Source organism: Condylura cristata, unplaced genomic scaffold (genome assembly GCF_000260355.1).
Source record: "Condylura cristata isolate star-nosed mole 26May11 unplaced genomic scaffold, ConCri1.0 scaffold00014, whole genome shotgun sequence".
Classification (NCBI taxonomy): Eukaryota; Metazoa; Chordata; class Mammalia; order Eulipotyphla; family Talpidae; genus Condylura; species Condylura cristata.
In genome coordinates this window covers 50104224-50126308 of record NW_004567115.1, presented here as the reverse complement: position 1 = coordinate 50126308, position 22085 = coordinate 50104224, and the positions used below count along the sequence as shown (strand labels likewise).

Below are 22085 nucleotides of genomic sequence, written 5' to 3'. Positions count from 1 at the left end.
AGAAAACCAAGGTGCTTGATGGGTCCCATGATAGAAATGGGCGTTTGAGATGTTGGAAGACCCCATGTGGAGATGTTCCAGAGCTACTCAGCTAGATTTGATACAGTGCAAGTGTGGAGCACAAGGAGAAGTCCCAGGCTGCATCTTTTGATGGGGAGTGTGTGGGCGTGCTTAGCACACGGCACACAGAATGAAGCCAGGAGAGTAGGGAAAGAACCTAGAACATTGCTATTCTGAAAACAGCAGCATTCTGAGCAACACAATGCTTAGGGATCAGGAAGAAGAGGATGAGTCAATGAAACAAATGGAGAAGTCACTGCCACAGAGTCAGGAAGAAAGCCCAGGTGAACTTGGCATTGTAGTGGCTAGGTGAAAAGAACATTCCAGTAGAAGGCACAGGGCATCAATTAAGTGACACTGAGAGCTCAAACATGATTAAGACAGAGACTTCAGGGGTGCTCCAGGCACAGCCTGGGAACTCCAGAAGGCATCAGGTACAACGAGGGGTTGTCAAGGAGTCGGCAGAAAGGACCATGACCAGGCCCCACCAAGAGTGGGAGGGAGACCACGAAATGACCAGCACACAGTGTGCTCCAGAAGGCCGCTGCAGACAGAGAAGAGGAAAAGAGCTGGAGTAGGGGGCAGGGTCTGAAGACACGAGAGCCTTCAGACAATCACATGTCGACTGGAAGGTGACCGAAGAGTGGGGGGATTTTGAAGATACGCTTTGGATTCAAGGATACTCATGGGGAGGTGATCCTTGTTTTGCGAGAGAAAATGGTAAAAGGACACCTCCAGACAGATCTGGGGATGCAGATGTGTTTCTTGATCAACTTCCCAAGGTTTCCATGTGGTTGTTGCTGAGTGACATTCAAGGTCCTCTGTGGAGAGAGCTGAGGGGTGAGCTTGAGCACAGCAGGAAGGTCTGGTATAAGTGTTGAGAACCGTGGGAGAGAGTTTGTAAGAAAAATCAGGTAACCCCGCCAGGCTTGCTTGAAGCTGGTGGGTCGAGAGAGAACTATGATGATTCCTTCTTTGCAGGTATTATTATTCCCTCTTTCCATGTGAGAAAATTGAGGCTCAAAGGGGTTAAGTAAGTTGCTCAAGGTGACAAAGTCAATGAGGAGAGAGCTAGGATTTGAATACAGGCCTGGGTGGTTCTTTTCGGTATACCAAGCTAAAGAACTCTTTGGTCAGGGGGACAGTTTTAGTTTCTGAAGAGACTGGTGTTTGAGAACGAAATACTTGACTCTTACCTATACACCCGTTCACCTACGATCCCCACCCCCCCGCCCTTTGACAATTTCTCTGAAATCTGTAGTCAAAGTAATCATCAATAAAGCATCAAAACATATAACCATATTCTCTGAAATACTACATGGCATTTAGAAGTTTTGCTTCAGTGTGAACTTAGCAGCAAGCAGGGAGTGTCCTGAACCCTCAAGACCACGGTTATGGTAGGACATTGAGGAAAGAGTAAAACAGGACACATAAGAGCCCCGTCTGCAGGTGGAGTGAGGCATCTCGTTGTGTGCCTACGCTCAATTCTAGTGAACTCCCGTTAGAGTTCTAAGAGGTTTTTGGGGTTACAATCAAGAATTTCTGAAGAGCTGATATGATCTGAGTCTCTGGGCATTTAACCAACAGCAGTGGTGGGTGCAGGTTCACGGAGGCAGGAGGCAGTCCTCACAACTAGCGCCTCCCAGCTGGCACCCAGCTGGAGCAGCAAAACACAAACACTAGGGACCCTTACCTGGAAAACTGGAACGAAGAATCCCCCAGTGGCGGGCTCTGGGGCTACATAAGACATCATAAATAAGACAAGAAGGGACTATTTTGGAGCTGATATTGGGGGCAAGATCTGAGCTCAGAGACAGCTGTCTCTGTAAAGACAAACTCCTGCCGGCCCTGCGTTCAGGTGACGGGCTGGAAGGTGAGATGGTCTCCAGCCTGCCAAGCTCATCCCCGGGCATCTGTCAGCGCTCCCTTCCTGGGGAGGCCAGGAGGCAGGCTCGTCACTGACACACAGAAGCAGCTGCTGCCTCACACACAGCTGTGCCGGGTGCACCCTGCAGGCACGCGGGGACTTCAGAGTAGTAGCTTCTGCCAGCGTGGGCCACAGGCCTTGTAGATTGTGAAGTTATCTGAGTGAGCTTTAGCTAGCACTCAGTGTAAGCGGGACGGAGTATGCAGGACATAAAAGAGCAAGGCGCATTTCGCAACGCACACAAGTTTTATCTGGGAAACGCACTGCAGATGTGCACGGTCTGCCTTGGGGGCCTGGAATAACACATTTCTCAGGACAGTCGTGGCGTGCAGTTCAGAAGTCACTTTTGAAAAGCTCCAGCCCCAAGGGATTTCTGAAGCCGTATTTATGGGATGTTTTCAGAAATATGTGTCTTCTCGGGATGACTAGAAATTTTCTTGCAGATCTGAACTACTCAGCACCTCTCCCAAGGCTACTAAGCAAATAGGCGAAGCAGCCAGGATTTGAGAAAAGGCGTGAGTGCGCTGGGGAATGCTGGTTCTCAGCAGATTGTCCCGGCAGAACTCCGGAACCAGCAAGAAGCCATGGGGGAGCTCTGAGTTCACAGCTTTCTCAGTATTAGGCTGTTCAGCTACTGTGAAACGAATGGACACCTTCTATTTTTTCATTTTTATCATAATAAGCAGGTGGGATGTTTTAAAGCCAATAAAACATCCACAACAAGCATTTTTCTCTTCTGTGTATAAAAGTCCCCTGCCTGTGTGGTTGATTCCTGACACTGGACCATCTACATACACCATCGCCTGAAGACAGCCTCAGTGGGTGCTGTGGTGGGTGTAGGGTAGTTATCCTGTACCTCTAAATCTCACAAGTGTTGTAAACAAATATTACCTGAATAAAGGAAAGAGTCTAAAATTCAATCTACAGAAACCCAAAATAGATCAACTTAATTTCTGCATAGATACTTTGTCTGTTCAGATGTGGGTTATCAGTGTACAAAAAATTAAGCAACTGTTAAAAATAATTAGACTTCACTTAATTGAAACTTCTTGCCAACAGTTTCAAACGGGAAAGCTTGTCTTTGCTTCTCTTGCCTTCGCTGTGCAGGGACAGCCCCTGTCCTCATGTGTGGGGACATGTCCGTCACCAGCTGACAGTTTTCTGGAACGTGGGTGACTGCATAGAAAGGGTCTGCATAGAGGTGGGCGTGGGGGTTTCATTATTACTATGCAAATCTAATGTCTCATGAAAGCCCTCATCTCCTTGAGATGTGTCAGGAAGTACTGTACAAATGAAACAGAAGATGGGAAAAGAAAGAACCAAGAAATGGCAAAAACGCAAGTCACAATAAATGGGCCACATAAGAACAGCGGAAGACATCAACAGTCAGCACAGACATAGCATCGCTGCTGTCTGATCTGGCCAACAATCTAACCGCTGAAGATGGACGTCGTCGACGCCCAGGCATTCCACAAGTATTCTTACCTAGGGAAAGAGAGGAGGGCACCCTTCGAGGCCAACAAAGTATTTACGAGACAAAAACCGATCTTGATCTAGTTCGCTCGAGATAGGAAGTGTTGTGACATTTTGCAAAAGGTCAGGGGATGCCAGAAACCAAGACCTATGTTCATATGCACAACCAAATAATCGACTGCTCTAGATGGCATGCATTGTCCATAGGCACATTTGTACATGTTTCTGGGCATCAGACACTGGAAAAACAAAGTACCGCATACTCCAAACTCTTATATCCCATTTTAAATTCAGAGCCAATTGATTTGGAAGTCTGGTAGTTCACAGTGCAAACTTCTAGAGGTTTAGAAAGGGCAAACAGAGAGAAGGTCAATCAATTATAATCCTGTGATACATTTGGTATTTAAAGGCTTTCATAACAAATTTAATAGAGTATTCCAACTCTACATACTCGTTGAGAGAAGCAAAGCTTAAAATACCCCAGGTGATATAAAAGGTGATACACTGCATTAGAATCTAAAAATAAAACGAAATACATGCTGACAGGAGGCAAGACGAAAAGCCTCGCCTTCAAACGAGAAGGCAGAAATTGCATTATTTCTATTAAAAAAAAATCTGAAGTGTCAAATTTTCAATGCAACAATAAAAAACACTCCTTAAAAGATGCTCTTTCTAATTTTCAGCCCTTCCCCTGTGCTGTCTACAGCTGCATGGGAGGGCACAACGAATCTGGAAAAGAGGGAGAACAAGAAGAGAACGGGACATGCGATCCCCTTACCGTTGTCGCCAGAAGGTAATGACACGGTGTTCGTCGGCATGGTGTCAGAATTCACTTTTCCGTTCTCAAATGTATCATTTTCACTCTGCTGTAACTGCCAGTTGAGGCCAAACAGATGCATTGCTGGGAATAAAGCACAGAAGTTGTTTCAAAGCCTCTGCTTTGAGCTGTGGTGGCAAATGGTACGCGTGTTTATAATGAGAGTCGCAGGTAGAGTTACATTTGCCATGTTTGGAAATATCCAGGAAAACTGCAGAATCAAAAGTATCAAACACACAGTCCCTTCAGTGCAATTTGTAACAGTGCAGCGCAACCTGGCGCATTTTAATAATGACTTGATACTCCTCAGTAAATTGGTCCCAGGACACTCAGGAATGAATCATTATTTGCTCGGCTTCGTCCAGTTCCACTCTTTACCATCACTTGACCACGCGGCAGAATGTCCGGCAGCACTCGCCAGATTTACAGAACCACAGGCTGCCTCCCGCACGGACAGCACTGTTGCAACCTCTACGTAGCCTGGAGAAGAGACACCAGGCATGGTGCAGTGATCACTGTTTTGGGCTGTGGCTGATTTTTTTACTGCTACGAGTGAAACCATCCAGTATTTTTTTTTCTTTTTCTTTCTGGCTCAGTTCACTAAGCATGATCCAGCTGCTGCAAAAGGCATGAGTTTATTTTTTTTGATTGCTGAGTAATATTTCACTGTGTACATGTATGTGGCTAGATTTTTTAATTCTATGACTTGGATAGGCGACGTAATTTTGTCCAACATAAGGTTTACCTGAAAAAATGAGGCAGATTAAACCTACCTTACTAATTGACCTGCATTTCCTAGACAGTATGTCAATAGCAGGGCAGTTGGTGGCCTATAGGTATTCACGTCTTGATTCTGCCCTGCAGATGACAGAACTTTCTAGAATCATCTGAGCAGATCAGGATGTTTTTCAGTAGTCCCTGAGTATGCAATGGTCTCTGCCTGCTGTAAAACCCCCTGCTTGCTGGCGCAGCCTTTCCTGGCTGGGTTAAGTGTTCCTCCTGAAGCTGTTTCAGTACACTTTTAAGCGTGTCCATTTACCTTATATGGAGCTCAATGACGCCTGATCCGTCTCAGTAAGTACCTATCAGATAAGTGAATTCAATTTCCTGAGGTTTGAAAATCCAAGATAAACTGTTATAGGTACGAGTGTAGTGATTGTAACAAAAAGTGAATAAATATAAAACAAATACCTAAATAGAGTGGTCTGTTACATGATTAACAATTAACTAACACCTGCCTTAGTGACATGCTATATGCAAAGCAGCTGAATAAAAACTCTCCGGCCCTATATATCATTGATCGAATTTTTTAAAAGATGCCTAAACTTTGGGACAGTCTATGTGCTTCTTTTTGCTATAGGCATTTATACCTGTAGGTTATTTCATATCTTGATTCTGTCCTCCAATGACAGAATTCTTTCATGAACAATATAGGCTATAAGGTCTTGCTGTAGAAAAGAACAGACCAAGCGCAGTTACAAACCCAGTACGTCTACTCTGTGTTTGTAACAAACGTATATACTCACTCCCTGCTTAAATGACAGGCTGCCTGCCATTCCCTTTAAACGCTTATTTTTCACAGATTAGGATATAGGTTATAGAATTTGTGAATTTATAAATTGTCAACTTGCAAAAGAGGTATAACTTCAAATGTCATTAAATTATGTAGTGTCTGAATACAAAATGTCAGGAACTTTCTAAACATTTATCACTTCATACATTTCCCTCCCCACCCCCCCAAAGTTTCAGCTACTGCAGCAAGTTTTGAATAAAATAACAGAAGCTAGTTCCGCATATAGGAAACAGACAGACATACTTGGGCATAGTTATGATGAATATACCAATGGGGCCGAAGTTGCTGGACACGAAATCACTTCTCGTTGTGAGCTTTTATGTAACATAAAAGCCTTATTGAAGGATAGCTTTCACATATTACTGGATTTAATAACTTTGAAGAGTAGGCTAATCCGGGATGGGGCACAGATGTCAAATGTTACAACTTGATGTTTATATTTGGAGCACTAATTTATATTTTTCCAGTTGGGCAACAGATTTTTTTTTTAATTATAGAAAATCTCAATAAAAAGGGATGCTATTTCTACAGAAGATGTTGTGTAATGAGAACCCTATATGATAACTGATCTTGATTAACGCTGCCTTGAAGACCAAGTTTGCTTGGTCCTAGGATAATGCGTACATGGAAAATGTCAGTATTTGGTATTTAGTGAAGCACTTGATGCTCTTTTTGCATAATTTGAGATTTTTATACAAATATAGGGTATGTGTGAGACTGCCTTTAAAGTTAATCAGGAGAGGGGACAGCAAATTAATAGAATCAAGAACACTGCAGACCTTACTGAGGGCTGGGTCATAAAACTATACAGAATGACGTGGCAGACAAAGAAAGGGAGAATTAGTGAACTCAAATGTACGTGTCAATAAGGAAGGGAGCCCAGTTCTTCTATGCCTGAGATGGGAAGCAGACTGAAATCCAAGAAGGGAAAACCTTTGCGGCCACCGTTCATGAACACAAGGGAGCTTTGGTCCACATGGGTCTGGTAGGAGGGGAACAGGGCCTGGGAGCTCTGGAGTTTTCTGTGTGTGTCAGTGCTCAGGTGCAGTGCTTAGGTAACCTGTGGAGCAGGCTGACCACCACACAGTCTCTCAGCCACAGGCGTTGTTCCTCATGTTGGGGAGAGAACACTGTCACAAGGTATGATTTAAAAAATTAAAACAGGCACTTAACACTTATGGTATTAGGTCATTTAATCTCATGAAGACTCCAGCAATAGTTACTGTTCTATTTTTACTTTAACACAGAGAAAACTGACGCTCTGTTGAGGGTTTAAGTTCCAAGCCAGTAAGTGGTAGACCTTGACCTTAAACCTGGACCTGATAACAACAGGCTTTCGGTTCCACGCCTCTCTATTCTACCAGAGGGCAATGGAGTACAACATTCTATACAGAAGGGAGCGAAATGTAACTTCGGAAAGGACCACAGGTTACAGATAATGCTTTTCTGGTAGATCTCAGAAACAGATGGCAAGACAGTATTTGGGGGTGGAGAGTGGACAGCAATAGTAACATTTCAGCATTACAGGCACTGTCCTGCCATTCAAGTACTTTCCTACTCTATAGTCCTAAAAGAAATGTTCACAGTCATATAACAGTAAAGTGACAAACTATTCTGCTTAATTCCAAGAGTATAAAAAGCCACAATTAAAAAATTCCATCAGTACACACTGTTTCTGCATGTTTTCAAATGAAAGAAATAGTATTCATGGAAACGTAATCTTTAAAAAATTTTGCTCCTGATATCCTGTTTCATAGTTTTGTATTATTATTTCTTTGTATTTCTAGGGGGATTTTAATGAATGGGGGGTTTGGGCTGATTTCATATCCAAAATATTAAGGCAGAAAGCAGTATCAGTATGTCTGTTCATTGTGTTTTTCACATTTTAAAATATCTCAGAGTCTATTATTTTCTAGTATGTAGCATGTGGTAGAAGACACAGGCAGAGAGAGGGCAAATGACTTACAAGTCCTGACAAGTTAGTTATAAGATGTCAAGACACCAGATCTTCTCACCCTATTTCAGGATTCCTTTTCATACATTGTGCTGTTTTCCTTCTTCTCTGAATTGCTCTGAATTAAAACTAAGCATGCACATGAAAGAAATGGAAAAGAATTTAACACAAGATGTTAATTTATCTAATTTGGGGACAGCAAATAGAATCAGAAGTTGTTCAGCATTAAAATTGGCTTCTAAAAAAATTGACTTCTAAATACAAGATGTTTAACAGCTACAAATGGTTACATTTTGTATGCACAAATAAATAAATCTTAAAAAAATCTAAATATATGACTGTAGAACGAGGTTACTAGAGTGGAAAGTGGGAGGCAGGGAACAAAGAGCGGAGGGGTTACTCTGGTATTTGGGGGGGACACTGGTTACTTGGGCAGGAGTAGTGTGGTGACACTGAACTGAACCATGCAGTGTTATGAACCAAAGTTACCTCAATAAAAAAAGTTACAGGAAAAAAATTATCATATAGGCACACAGTGGGATTCTATACAGCGGTGCACAAGAAGATGCCAGTGCCAGAAGCAATGATACAGCAACACTGTACCGAAGTGCCACTGAGCAAGGGGACCCATAGACCAAACATGTGACTGTGGTGTACGGCCAAGTGCATAAAGTTTAAAACGCATAAAGTCAACTGGTAAACACAAAAGTCACCAGAGTGGTGCCTCTAGTGAGGAAGGGGCGAGTAGTGACTGGACAGCCCACAGGGGCTTCCGGAGGGCTTGCTAACCAGAATAAAAACATCCTGGCTTCTCCCTCTACCAAGGTACGTGATCACCTTTATCATCCACCAAATATTTCTTACACAATGAGAAGCATTCCTTCTCTCACCTCTTAGTTTTTATTTTCTCTAGACTTTTCCAGTAATTGAAGTCATTTCCTCATCAATTGAAATGATTTTGAGCCAATATGCCAGGAAGGTTCTATCTGTGAAACTCTATGAAGAGATTTTCTTTCAGGCTCAAAGATCATTCAAGTGAGAGAAATCACAGCATACGTTCCGACATCTCTTTATTCTTCAAGGTGGACGGAGATGAAAGGAATCCGTGGTGTTACGGTTATTTTACCTCCTTCTCATCGGAAAAAAAGAGCATGCCATTGTTTTTAACCAATCTATGTTGGTTTGATACTAAAAGTCAGCATGTGGTACACTTGAAACCAAAATGTACAATTAAAGAAAATTATATACTGCCATGTAGCAAATTCAGTGCCATTTTTAGTTCCATGTTGAGAGAAACGGTGCCCAGTTCTCATCTTGTCCCTGGGGACCATGCCACCGAAGTTGTTATCTCAGCTACTATTATTTCTCCTGGCATGCCCAGGTCCTCTGATGCTGCCAACTAAGGATGGGAAGGAGGTGGTGACAGCTGTTTCCATGGTCCAGCAGACTGCCAGAACCCTGGAGGAAATTACAGGGGAGGCCGTGAAGTGAACGCAGAACAAGCACCCTCGCTACCCAAAGCCCCAGTGTAGCGGCCGTCCCCTCCCCCCAGAAGTCTGAGGAGTGTGCTCCGAGTTCTTGGCAACTCAGAGTAACAGTTCTTAACAGGCCTGCAATTATTGGCCAAATGCTGCTTAATATTACAAGATGAAGCAAACATTCTCACAAAGAAGAGAAAATATGAACATCAGATCCTGGTAAGTGAAACGAACTTTAAAAAAATTGTCCCCCCAAATGTCTGTAATTCAGTTTTGTCCATTCGTCCAAACCTTGAGTGTTCATGTAAGCCGGTGACAGTCTGAAGTTTCCCTTTCTTGGAGTTCACACCCATCGTGGTTCGGTGCCCCCTCTTCCCCCCAAACCCCTAGAAGTGGCTTTCTGAGAAAATTCACTAAGAACATGTTATCAGAAGTGGCAGGAAAAGAAAACCATAATCTGGTCTGTTAAGGTTAAGTGCACAGTATTCGACGTAGGCTGTGGAGCCTCATGGCGACTGTTGTTCATATCAAAGAGACCTGAATCCCAGTTTCAATTCTGGCTCGAATTAGTTGTGGAATTTTGCACATTCAGCTGACATTTCCATAAAAATCTGGAGTTTTCCCTAGATGACCTCTAAGGTCTCTTCTGAACTTAAGTTCTACGATGTTAATTTATTTGAAGATAGAGAAACTTCTTAAAGTATTGAGCACAAGAAAAAACATCGGGCGTTAATAAGATACCAACCTATTCAGGTACCAACACAGTTATTTCTTTATTTAAATTTTAAAATAAAACAAAACTGCATGGGGTCAAGCTGCTGTTTTTCAACTGTCAGGCATCTGGAGTTCTGAAAGCAAAATTTCTTTATTGCAAGCTTCAATTTCACGAATATATAATATACATGATGTGCATGCCAAGTGATTAGATTTTACAGAAAAAATAAGAAAAATACTCTTAAATATCAGGTGATGATTTGATTTGATACATGCTTCCAGAATGCAACCAAGGTTTCGATGTGGAATGAAAGCATCTCATGGTAAGACCTCAGTTTGTAACCTGGACCCCTACTGGTCTAAACTGTCATTAGAAATACATAGTTTTCCATAAATTAGCTTTTGTTGTGGATTTCCTGCTGTGTTCATATAGATGTTGACGGAACATGGTAGGCAATATTTTGGCACTCTAATCCATTATTATTTGTTAATAACTTTCAAGGCTGATCTCATTTCAACAGTTTATACCTGGCTGGCTCAAAAAGGTGCTTCTTGAAAATCAGTATTTCTTTTGAAAGATTTCATAATGACACGTCCTCTTGTTATCATTTATAAGGAGAATTATCCCAAAGGCAATTGCCACATGTTCCTCTGAAAATTTTGCAATAATATGCTGAAATTGTAGGCTTTATGAACTAACAGGTTTCTGGCGGGAGGGAAAAACGAGAGAACAGGCTGCTGACGTGGTATACTCCTGCCTGCCCCCTCCTTTCATATCCTTCCTTGACACTATGAGCTCAGTGGAAAGGAGAATCCCACGAGTTAGCCCAATGTCTTGATGAGACTGAACAGTGACTTAGCCATGCAGGTCTGTTTCTGCCCCCAAATTTGACTCAGGCTCCTATATAAGAGCATTAAAACGTCTATTTTTGAATTTCCTCGAACTTGTGTCTTTGTTAACTCTAAAGGTGGGGTGTAGCACATTGAGGAATGCTGCTTGGAAAATCCTAATTCCAGCTGCCAGAGGCTGAGATGCAAATCAATGTGTTTGTGTCACTAAGGGAATGAAGTCGGGAGTTTTATACCAGAACTCTTTCCTACTGGTTCCTTTCCTTTCTCTTGCTTCCGGGTTCTCTTCACTAAGTGAAAGAAATATTCATTCACTCGCCAACTCAACAGGAAGACCACAGCGTTCGCCATCTTCATGACCCGCTGTCATAGATCAGCCAGAGCCTCTTTGAATAACTGGCCGAGGGGGCCAACTTCGCAAACATTCAACATGTTGGATGAAATCATCCACATGATTCATAGATGATTCCCTGCTTGCCAAAACACTGAGTTTGCTGGAAACGTGAAATGCATGGAGCACAGGCGCCATCGGTGACAGCTATTAGCAGCCTGGCCGTCGAACCCGGTGGCTCTCCTCCTTGTGCAAGGGCTTGTTTGGCTGATTTTCATCTGGATTCCCCTCCCCCATAATAGCTGTAGCCTACTTTCATGTTACGGATGTGTGTGTGTCTTAATGACCTACTTAATCAGGGCATTTTTCCTGTGGCTGCTTTGACTTTTGGAAAGGCAGACTAGAACTGAAAATTACAATTCTTTGGGTTTCAGATGCTTGGCTCATTTTATTCAGTAAGGTGAGGATCAGGGATGGGGCATTCTAGACAAAGGTGAGTTAGGATACAGCAAAATCCAGAAAAATAGCTGCTTCTAGACATTCTCACTCTAACAGTCCACCTGTGTAAGACGCTGCACTTGAGATCGTTCTTGCAATTGTTGCAAATGTTCTTTGTCACTCACTCACTGGGGAGGGGAGTGGTCCATTTCATTGAGTTGTGGCATTTGTGAGAACCATGCACTGACCCACACTGATGACAGGTCACCCCAGCCCAAGGGCGGCGGAGGGGCTCACAAGCTGCCTTCCCTTTTACCTAGCCTCACTAGAGCTCAGTTTTCCTTCAGCTCTGAATTTATCTTAACTATCACTCGTGAATATTCATGAAGAATTTGGGCAACTTTATTTCCAAACAAACACAAAGGTAGTTGGTGCTGAGGGCCCTAGGGGGCCTTTACTCAGAAGCCAACTTGCTGCTGGGCGGGTGCAGGGCCTCTGTCCCCCTGGAAGCAAGTGGCCCACTTTCCAGCCTCAATAGGTGCTGCTGCTCGGGACCTGTCTCTTTTCTGAGATCATAAAGAAATTTTTTTGAAGAAGGAAAAAGCATCTAAAAATAACTTTCCTCTAAAAATAGAAAATAATGGTAACGCGTGTGATTATTGAAATGTTTGAAATCAGATGGTTGGGTTTACATACAAATTCTATGTATCTCACGTAGGCTCACTAATTATACCATGCACTCAGCGTGTTGAAAGTACAAATGTAGTTAATGAAAAGATTAAGGATCCAGAATGTGATTAAAAGACCCAGTGGAAAAGACCTACAGCACGTTTAGTCCCCTTTAGTGATTCCTATATATTATTTTTTTAATGTACTTATTACTTTTATTATTGTAAACCCTCTATGGTATTATTATCTTATAGCTAATTATTTTTATAGTTTAATTTTTAATTTTTATTTCACTTATCTAGTTAATTTTTTCCCTTTGAAGTGACTCTTACACAATTTAAATACATTATTTTAAAAGAAAAGTTTATAGCATTTAAAGAAAAATAAATCAGTATCTGTTACAGACATACAAATTTGTCACAAATAGCAAGATTAAATGGCATAAACTCTGAAGAATGTTATGGAAGGCCAGGCAGAAATTACCACCAGCAGAATTGTTCTCCTGGAGAACATTCGGGTGAGTTCCAAGACAGCTGTCACAATACGCTGACATGGGCTGAGACCCTCCTCAAGACACAGGTAAAGAATAAGAATTCAAAAGAAAATACATTTCTCACTGTCATTTCCATCTTCTTTCTACTCCAGTCCTGGACCACCTGTCAATTCTCCGATCTTACCAGAACTGATGCGCCCTTAGTGGGAAATCACTGCACTAAAGATGAGAGCTCGGTGTGTTTCAATACCTCCTGTCTTTAAGTCAGGACAAGGCACTGTTTCTGGACGCTAAGATCTTTCTCTCAAAAAATGATGGGTTAGAATATTTTCTTTACTTGGTTGTTATAAAAAAACAATATTGACCACTATCACAACAACATAATCGCAGTATTATTCTAGTAGCTGCTGACATACTTTATTGGGCACTTGATTTACTTCATAAATATTCTCAAGATCTGTTCTATCACCAGCCCTGTTGACACTGAGGAGAAGGCTCAGGTTTGAGGCGGGCAAGTGCTCAAGGTGACGTGGCTGGTGAGAGAAGTGATGGGCTAGACACACAAACCAGAGCTTTCAAACGTCCCCCTAAAGCACAGTGTACAGGGAGATGTCCTTGAATATTTTTCTAGTCAGGGAGATTCTTATCTTCAAAGGGCAAAAACATATTTGACATATTTGCCCACAGAAGATTGTGAAATCTTTGGGTTAAAGATGACACGTTACTCTTTTTTGCGAATTCAGTGTTTTAGGAGGGACATTCAATGATGGTTACGTTTAGTGGAATTAAATTGACTGTGATATTGAAAATAATTAAAAGGAAATGCCTGTGAAAAACAAATAAAACATCTGCAAGATGTGAAATTACTTGTATCATTTCCTTCCAGAACACAGGTCCCAGAGTCCAGAATTGCAAAGCTCACCAGTGGTCTAGGAAACAGGAAGCCTCCACCGTGGCTGGCGAATTAGGAGTGAAGATCACCCACTGTGGCGCCAGCCGGGGCCACGCCAGGCTCCCTGCTGGAGAAAGTCCCTAGGACACGGTCCTCAAATCCTGCCCGAACCCACACAAGTCCAGAATTGCAGTCTCACAGGCAAACAGAGGCAAGATGTAAAGTTCTTATCTTGAAAAACACTGAATATTTAATCCCCAGCAAACATGTCAGCACTCTACGAAGTGGGCCTAGCTAAAAATAATCACTGTTCTTGGCTCACCATATGACTTAGGTGCTTCCAATGAGCCCAGGAAATGTAGGTCTAGACACGCAATGGAATACTATGTAGCTATAAAAAAGATGAACTCTTGTCACTGGCAACAATGTGGATGGAGCTGGCTGGGACGAAGTAGCAAAATAAGCCAGATGGAGAAACACAAATAGCAGCTGATGTCACTCGTATGTGGAATCCAGGGGAACAAAGAACAGATAAATCTCAACCAAATGAGCCGTAGAAATAGGACGGTGCACCTGAGGCTCTCAGAAGGGGAGAGTAACAAAGGGTGGGGGAGGACCCCGAGGGCTGTGGAGGGGGAGTCATGACACACACCCAAGTGTGTGGCCTGTACCCTCAATCACCCAGGGTGTCAAAAACCAGTGTTAGCTCAAATAAAATGTGCTGAAAGAAAAGAAAAGAAACTCGCCAAAGAAAATTCTGTTAACTTTCAGACCCAACGCTAGTGGAAATTGGAAATGCTTTGGTTGTTTGTTAAGAGCAAAGTGGTGTGGTCATCTCCAACAATTTACAACCCAAAGGAAACACTAAGGTCTCAAAACTTCTTCAGCACAGATTAACAGAGCACTCACTAACAAGAGTAAGCACCCAGAGGAACCTCTCCTTTCCGCAGTTTTAAGACTATTTTCTGGGTATACATGATAAATTCAATTCTTGAAACATCACGGCGTGTTATCTAACATTAAGGGAAAGGGCAGATAAGAAACTGAGTACAAAATTCTTGGGGCAGTTTTATTTATTTTTATTTTCTTGGGGGCTCTGATAAATCTAGTTACCCGAACTTTCCAAACATTTTTTCCCATTTCTAGATGTTAATACCAAGAAAGTGTAGCGAGGCTAGCTATGCTAACAAACCAATATCACAACTTTATTTTTCAGGTACATTCAGATTTTATCTTTACTTTATCACAGTGTATTGGTTTTAATATCCCTGTGAATTGATTATTTTGGGACCACATTTCGGTTAATGTGGTAACCCTTAAAATTTCTCCCTATGTCAGCATTTGTCAAAATGCATCATCCTAGTTATTATTCTGGATTTAGCAGGGAAACTTCCCTTCTGCTCAGATTCAATAATTTCTGTCTTTTATGCACCCTCCTATTTCCTCCATGTCTCCATTTTAAATCGGCATGATGAATATAATTAAGTGCTATAACTAAGCGACCACCATTTCTCAGTGTTTGCACTCTAAAGACACTGCCTCTAAGCGGGTAAGGACTCCATCTCGCTCACGGCTCTGTCTGGCCCTTCGCAGTTGCTCAATACATGAAAGTTCACTGAAACATGGCTGGGTGAGTGGTTATTGTCGTCTCTGGAATTACATTAATAAGCCACTAACGAAGAACACGTACCCTCTTATTTGCAAGGAAGAAGGATGTGGTGTGAGTATTCGGCTGCATTGCAAGGTCATGTAAGGATAATAAAGCGGAAATCTCTACACATTGGAATGTCATGTATCTGTTCTATTTTAGGATGAGACCTTTGTTTGAATATAGATTCAATGAAATTTTAAGGTTTTATGCTGAACTCATTCCTAAAATTCCTAGCAATCTGCCATTTTTTAAAGCCATGTACTGGTTCCTTTTCCTTTCCCTCCTCTGTCTGTTGATGATGCTCTCGGCCCACACTGCTCTCGGCTCCTCCAGCGTAACAGCCAACGACACAGGCAACAGCAATTAAATATTTATGCAATGCACAGCGCTGAAATGGTAAATATTGGAGAATGCTTTCCTCTTGTCATTAGTGGGGAGAGGTTGCTGCTTTCTGCACCAATAATAGCCTAAAACAGCACCCAGCACTGCGTTTCACAGACGTGATGGTGACTTCTGGCACAAACTGGAGTTTAGCTGACTTGAAAGACATTTCCCATGGTTGCTGTCCTTGAGGTTTTCTAGTCAGGGAGCTTCCTATCTTCAAAGGGCAAAAACAGTCTGTTTAAATATGATGCTTCTCACCAATGAATCACTTTCACTGCCCTCCTCTCAAGCTAAGAGTAAGAGAACTTATTTGGGGGAAGCAGAGAAGCAGATGACCTACATTTATATAATCTCTTAAATTTGGTGCTGGCTTCTTTTTTAATGTATCGTACTAAATATTTGCAGGAGCTGAAAACTGAGTCTTTTGATTGTACGAATAAAAAGCCACAGCGATGTATAATGTTAAAATGAACACAGTACACATACAGCTTTTCCCATGCTAGGTTCAGTTTCAGAGACACTGGTGGGGATTTTGCAGCGGTGGCTGCAGAAGAAGTGAATTTTTAGTGACCTCTTAGTGCCTTGTCGGTGAGACACAGAAAATGGGTAATGGATACAAATTCATGCAATTCATACTGAAAGTCAGGACAGAGTACAAGTATGTAAACAGGACAGAGAGCCAACACTTGTGTGGATGCTAGAGAATGGTGTGTATATTATGTGAAAGCGGAGCTTCACTCACTGTATGAAGAGTCAGGCATAATAAGGAAAACTGAAACTATTCAGAGTGGGCTTTTAATAGATTTTCTCCTTCTCTGAGCTCTCAGACTCAGAGTACTGCAGGAGTCCGCTTCATCAGGCTACTCACTACTTTCCTCTTTTAGAGATAAACTGCTTCATTCTGAATCTTCATTCACCACTGAATCAGCCTAAAATATGGTCTTAATTTCATATATCCAAGGATAAAATATTGATACAGTGATGTAAAATTTTTATTTTTGCCATTTTCAATCCTTGAAAATATAGGCACTATTTTTCTGTAACGTGAGGAAAACTCACTAGTATCAAAATGCTCCCATACCTCTCAGATGAAATGCATTTTTTGAATGAAATGCAAGTAGGAGTTAGAGGAAGAAGCCATAGTGAAAAATGGTGTGGAATTCATTGCTTGGCTGTGTTCTATGACCTAATAAAACAGCACTTTTATTACAAAGACATGTCCAAAAAGAAAAAGGAATGTCACAACACATTTTATTTTTCCATATATATTTAAATGGTTGATTTTTCATGAAGCATAAAGGGCTGGCGTATTCTTCCTTCTGACCCTGAGTTGCATATATATAGCTGGTACTATAATCAATTTCAAGGTACACAGAGAGGTAAAAATGTTCATAAAATGCAAATAGACACAGAAGTAGGACAGGTAACTGCTAGGGAATCATAACTGCAATGAACCTTGCTTTGACAGGTTATATTTTGCTAGGTGTAGGGAATGCTTATGTTGTTAAACAGCCTTTTTAGCAGACATATGACAACATCTATTTTAGGAATCAGTTGGTAGCAGCTGCTCAAAGGAAATAAATAACTACATATGTATTTTTTTAAAGGAAAAGGAATATTGCAAATGTGAGTAGGTCTTTGGTTAGCAGCATATGTCAGGAGTTCATAAGAAAAATAATGCTGAGTTATTTCATGTCATTGGGAAGTGAGTTAACAAACTTGTTTCTTGAGTTCAGATTTTTGTGGAAAATAAACTACGGAGTGTTTGGAGGGAGATAAGCCCCGACTGTTAAAAAGCAAAGGGTTTCTTTGGGGGGTGGAAGGGTGGGATTGTTCTAAAATTGATGGCTGTGATGGTTGCAAAACTGTGACTACACTCACCTCTACATGAATGACCTATATGGTGTGTGCATTACAACTCTATAAAGCAACTCTTGTTCAATGAATTACTGGTTGGGAGAAACATGGGTCAAAGGACAAAAGTTGAAAACAATCCTAGTATCAGTAATGTATGTCATCTTTAGCTTTCCATAGATGTAATGAATTATAAATATAATACAAATCCTTCACAGAAATAGAACAAAAAATAGTAATTTTTTTTTTTTGGTGGATTGGAACCACAAAAATCTCTAAACAACTAAAACATTCCTGAGGAGAAAAGAACAGAAGAGAAGATATCTTGCTCCCAGACTTCAAATTATACTGCCAAGGTACAGTAACCAAAACAGGACGGTATGGGAATCAACACAGGCACACAGAGTTGAAAACCCAGAAATAAAACCACTCATATGGAAAACTAATTAATGGCAAAGGAGTCAAGCGTATACAGGGGGAAAATAAAACTCTTCAATAAATGGTGCCAGTTGCAAAAGAGTGAAACTAGACTATTACTATGCCATATAGTAAAATCAACTCAAAATGGCTTAAATATAAGCTCTGAAAACATAAAATCCATAGAAAAACAGGCGATAACTTCTTTGAAATTGGCTTTCATAATGGCTTTGTGTATCCTCCTCCAACAGCAAGAGAATTAAAAGAGAATATCAACAAGTAGAAGTACAGCAAACCAACAAGGTTCCACACAGTGAAAGAAACCATCAGTACAATGAAAAGTCAGTCTACCAAATGGGAGAAGAAAATTACAAATCATGTATCAGGCAGAGGGTTAATGTCCAAATTATAAATGTTCATATTTCTCAATAACAAATACCCTACAACCAACAGAAAAATGGGCAGAGGCTCCAAAGAAACATTTCACCAAAGATATACAAACAACAGACACATGAAAAGATGTATTAGGAAAATGGAAATCAAAACTACAATGAAATTTTACCTCACATTCATTTTGAATCACTATTATAAAAAATACCAAGAAATAACAAGTGTTGGGGAGAATGTGAAAAGGAAACTTCATTCATTCTTGGTGGGAAGGATAACTGGGGCAGCCTCTATGAAAAAACTAGACAGATCTACCATACAACCCACTAACCCACTTTTGGTTATTTACCTGAAGAAGAGAATTGGATTACAACTCCAAGCAACAGAAAAAAACTAAAGAGCCCAACCAAGAATGAGTGGATCAAGAAGATGTGCTACCTCACCTTCCCACACAGAAGTAGTTATATAGACATATATGTATATGCACAGTGGAATACTATTCAGCTATAAAAAAGATGAAACCTTGCCATTTTCAATAACATAGTTAGGTTTTGAGGAGATTATGCTAAGTCAATAAATCAGAAGGAGACATACAAATACCTTAAGATTCACTCACTTGTGGAATATAAAGGAAAGAAGTGCAGTCAAAATAAAAACAAACCCTTAGATTCTGACAACAAAATCGTAATTACCAGTGGGGACAAAGGAGGTATGTTGGTGTCAGGTGAGTAGACACCTGACGGTGGCTGCGGTGTGAAATATGCAGTTGCTAAGGGGAGAAACTTTCCACTTATAGAGTGTGGTGAACAAATGTCTCAGTGGAAAGAAAGTAAGATGCATTAGTGACTGAATAGATGATAATGTAAGATATGATAAAGATGTTAGTGGCAGGACAGAGATGGCAAATAGATAGCATTTACAGTGCAATTCTTTTTATGTATAATTAGATTTTCCATAAAGGGTGGTAAAAAACGAACATGTGCAAATATCTTTGATGCTATTGCATGGGAAATTCACTGGCTTTTCAGACTCTGTCTAGCAGAAAGAGCAAATGTTCATGCAGTGAAGTGTCCATATTGGTGCTGTTTGAAGTACCACTGGATCTTATTGCCGTTTTTAACTACCCCAAAGAAAAGAACTTTAAAAAAAATTTACTGCTATTTTATTTAAATCGTGTTTTAGATAGATCTTTATAAGATTGCTGGTCACTTGTCCATTTGCACACATCAGAATGATAGGTTATCTGCTGCCAGAAACAACAGCCACTAGAAGTCACGACTCCTACACACGCCAAGGACAGAAGTGAAGGCAGCAGACATCCCTGGTTATCACTTTTCGATTTAGTTGGTCAACGCTGCTGTTTCTTGCCCATCTTTGTACTTTTTGACTACTCTAACAGAAGGGGAATGAAGTCAAAGAAAATGAGAGGCTAGAAAAACTGGGTCAGGTATTTTTCTGATAGGTCTGTATCGCCAAATGATTATCATCAACTGTAACATCTGTGTTTAGGAGAATTTCTAAATGGGCAAAGACATAGCCACTGAGAGATGAATGCAATGGAGAGAGATTTTAATTGGCAGTTTAGGAATCTAAAGAAAATCACAAGGTGCTTTTGCTGGAAAAGATGTGTGATACAAACATGCTCAGACCTTTGATTTTTTAAAACTGGGATAAGAAACGACAGCCCATGTCTTCTGTGACGGACCAGCCAGCGCTTCCCAGCTCTGCTCCCTCCTGGACCCCTCCCCCCATGAGCTCCCGCTGCTTTCCTAAAGGTTGTCTACACCTGCCCTGTCCACGTGGTAGCCTCCCAGCACCCCCACCACGTGTGGCTGTTTGAGTTTAAATGAATTAAAAATGACAAGTAAACTTCAGTCCTTAAGTTCATCAGCCACATTTCCAGTGCTCAGTCGCCACCTGTGTCTGACGGGGATGGAATCGGGCAGCCAGGAAGAGAACATTTCCATCTGCAAACGGAGCATCTGACCGTGCTGCCGGCCCCTGGCTACTCGAAGTGTGGATCTGGGGGCGGCACCTGGGAGCTGGCCTGCATCGCAGACTCCTGGTCCTCACGCAGATCTGCTGAATCAGATCAGGCATTTTAACAAGGTCCCCGGCGACGCTCTGGCACATCTGAGCGGTAAAGCACGAGGCTGGACTTCTCCACAAATGACACGTTCTGGAGTTCCATGAAAGCAATCTTTTGACACATACATGTGATGCTTTCCCCTGGCTCTGCTTTCAGGTCTTCATTTTGTCCCTAATCCCAGTCCTTCTGCATCCTCCTGGGCGGCCGTGTGCACCCTGGACTCCTTGGTCGCATTCAGGCCAGCTTCCCCGCTGTCCTGGCCGTGGGACCTCGTGGCACGCTTCTCTAAGCTACATGTTCCTATTCCGAAAATGGAGACGGCAGCTCCCAGGGAGGCCGTGAGAGGTAGCAAGATGGTGCACGGGGCTCGCACCCCTGTGAACGCAGTGAGGGGTACCAGAGACCCCGCACATGCCTCTGAGGGCAGGGCCACCGCTCCTCCCGCTGCGTAGCCTGCAGGGGTGGTTTCTCTTCACGGTGGTCTCCATGACCCATTTTGTCACCAAACCTACAAGACTCAGCTCATCTTTCAGGTATCATCTGCTAGATCGAGTCTTTACCTATGATCTTCAGGGAGAGGTTCTTTTTGCCTGATGCCTGACCTGCTCTGAAACATGTACTATTAACCGACATTTGTGGGCCCTCCCTGGTGGTGCAACAGGCAGAGATGCAGCACTGCAAGCTGGCTGCAGCCGCTTCTGCGCTGGTTCCATTCCAGGCCCCAGAGGGGACCCACAGGGCGCAGCAGACCTCTCCTGACCACCCGCTGCTCCCCTCAGCAGTGCACTTCGTGATCTGCTTGTTCTGCTCCCCACTCTGTCTCTGGTGAATCCTCTCACTGCCCCTGTGCTCTGGCCTGTACCTCAGTTCTGTATGCACAAATAAACAAATCTTTAAAAGAACAACAAAACTGTTTGCATTCAAATTTGTATCACTGGGCTCTGAGTTTCCAGAATGAAGAGCTCATTTACCTGCAACACCTATCAGAGAGCCCAGAAAAATGCTGACCTAAAAATGATCATGGAAAACCACAAAAGGATCAGAAGAAAAATGTAAGTGAAATTAAAAAAAAATTACTTACTGTAAGTAAGAAATGTATACTGAGTTACACGACACTAAAAAAATCCAAAATTATGAAGAAAAAAATCTGACGACTGTTTTTGCCGGAGCCCATACAGAATTTTAAAATAATCACTTAAAAATGCTGTGCAGCATATGGCAAAAACAATTGTGCACAGAGTTAACTGAGAAAAAATATACACCAAATGATTCACATCCTCAATAAGCAATTGAAAAATAAAAGGAGAAAAGCCTTATTAGAAAAATGGGGGAAATAGGCTATTTACACAAATACATGGAAATGCAAATGTCTGTGAATAAATGAAAGATGTTTTGCATTTCCAGCAGCAGATGAAAACAACATTAAGATGTTTGAAATTGGCAAAGGTTAAACATGTGGTTAATGAGTAGCACTGTAGTTCTGGCCACAGGGTGACATGGCCATGGTTTGCAAAATTAAAAACATGTCCGCCCTATGGCAAAGCAAATTTCACTCAAAGAATTTACTTTGATCAACAATGTGATGCACTGCATACTACATACACACGTACTCTTACAAAGTCGAGAAAACACCGC

At 41.8% G+C, this 22085-nt stretch overlaps 1 protein-coding gene across 1 annotated transcript in view; it reads right to left on the bottom strand.

Annotated features, from left to right (window-relative positions):
- TENM3 (teneurin transmembrane protein 3) overlaps positions 1 to 22085 on the bottom strand; it is a 554583-nt gene that overhangs the window by 121472 nt on the left and 411026 nt on the right. Inside the window, exon 6 of the mRNA XM_012724797.1 lies at positions 4239 to 4361. Within this exon, the coding sequence (XP_012580251.1) occupies positions 4239 to 4361 (123 nt within the window). The remainder of the gene's footprint in view (positions 1 to 4238; positions 4362 to 22085) is intronic.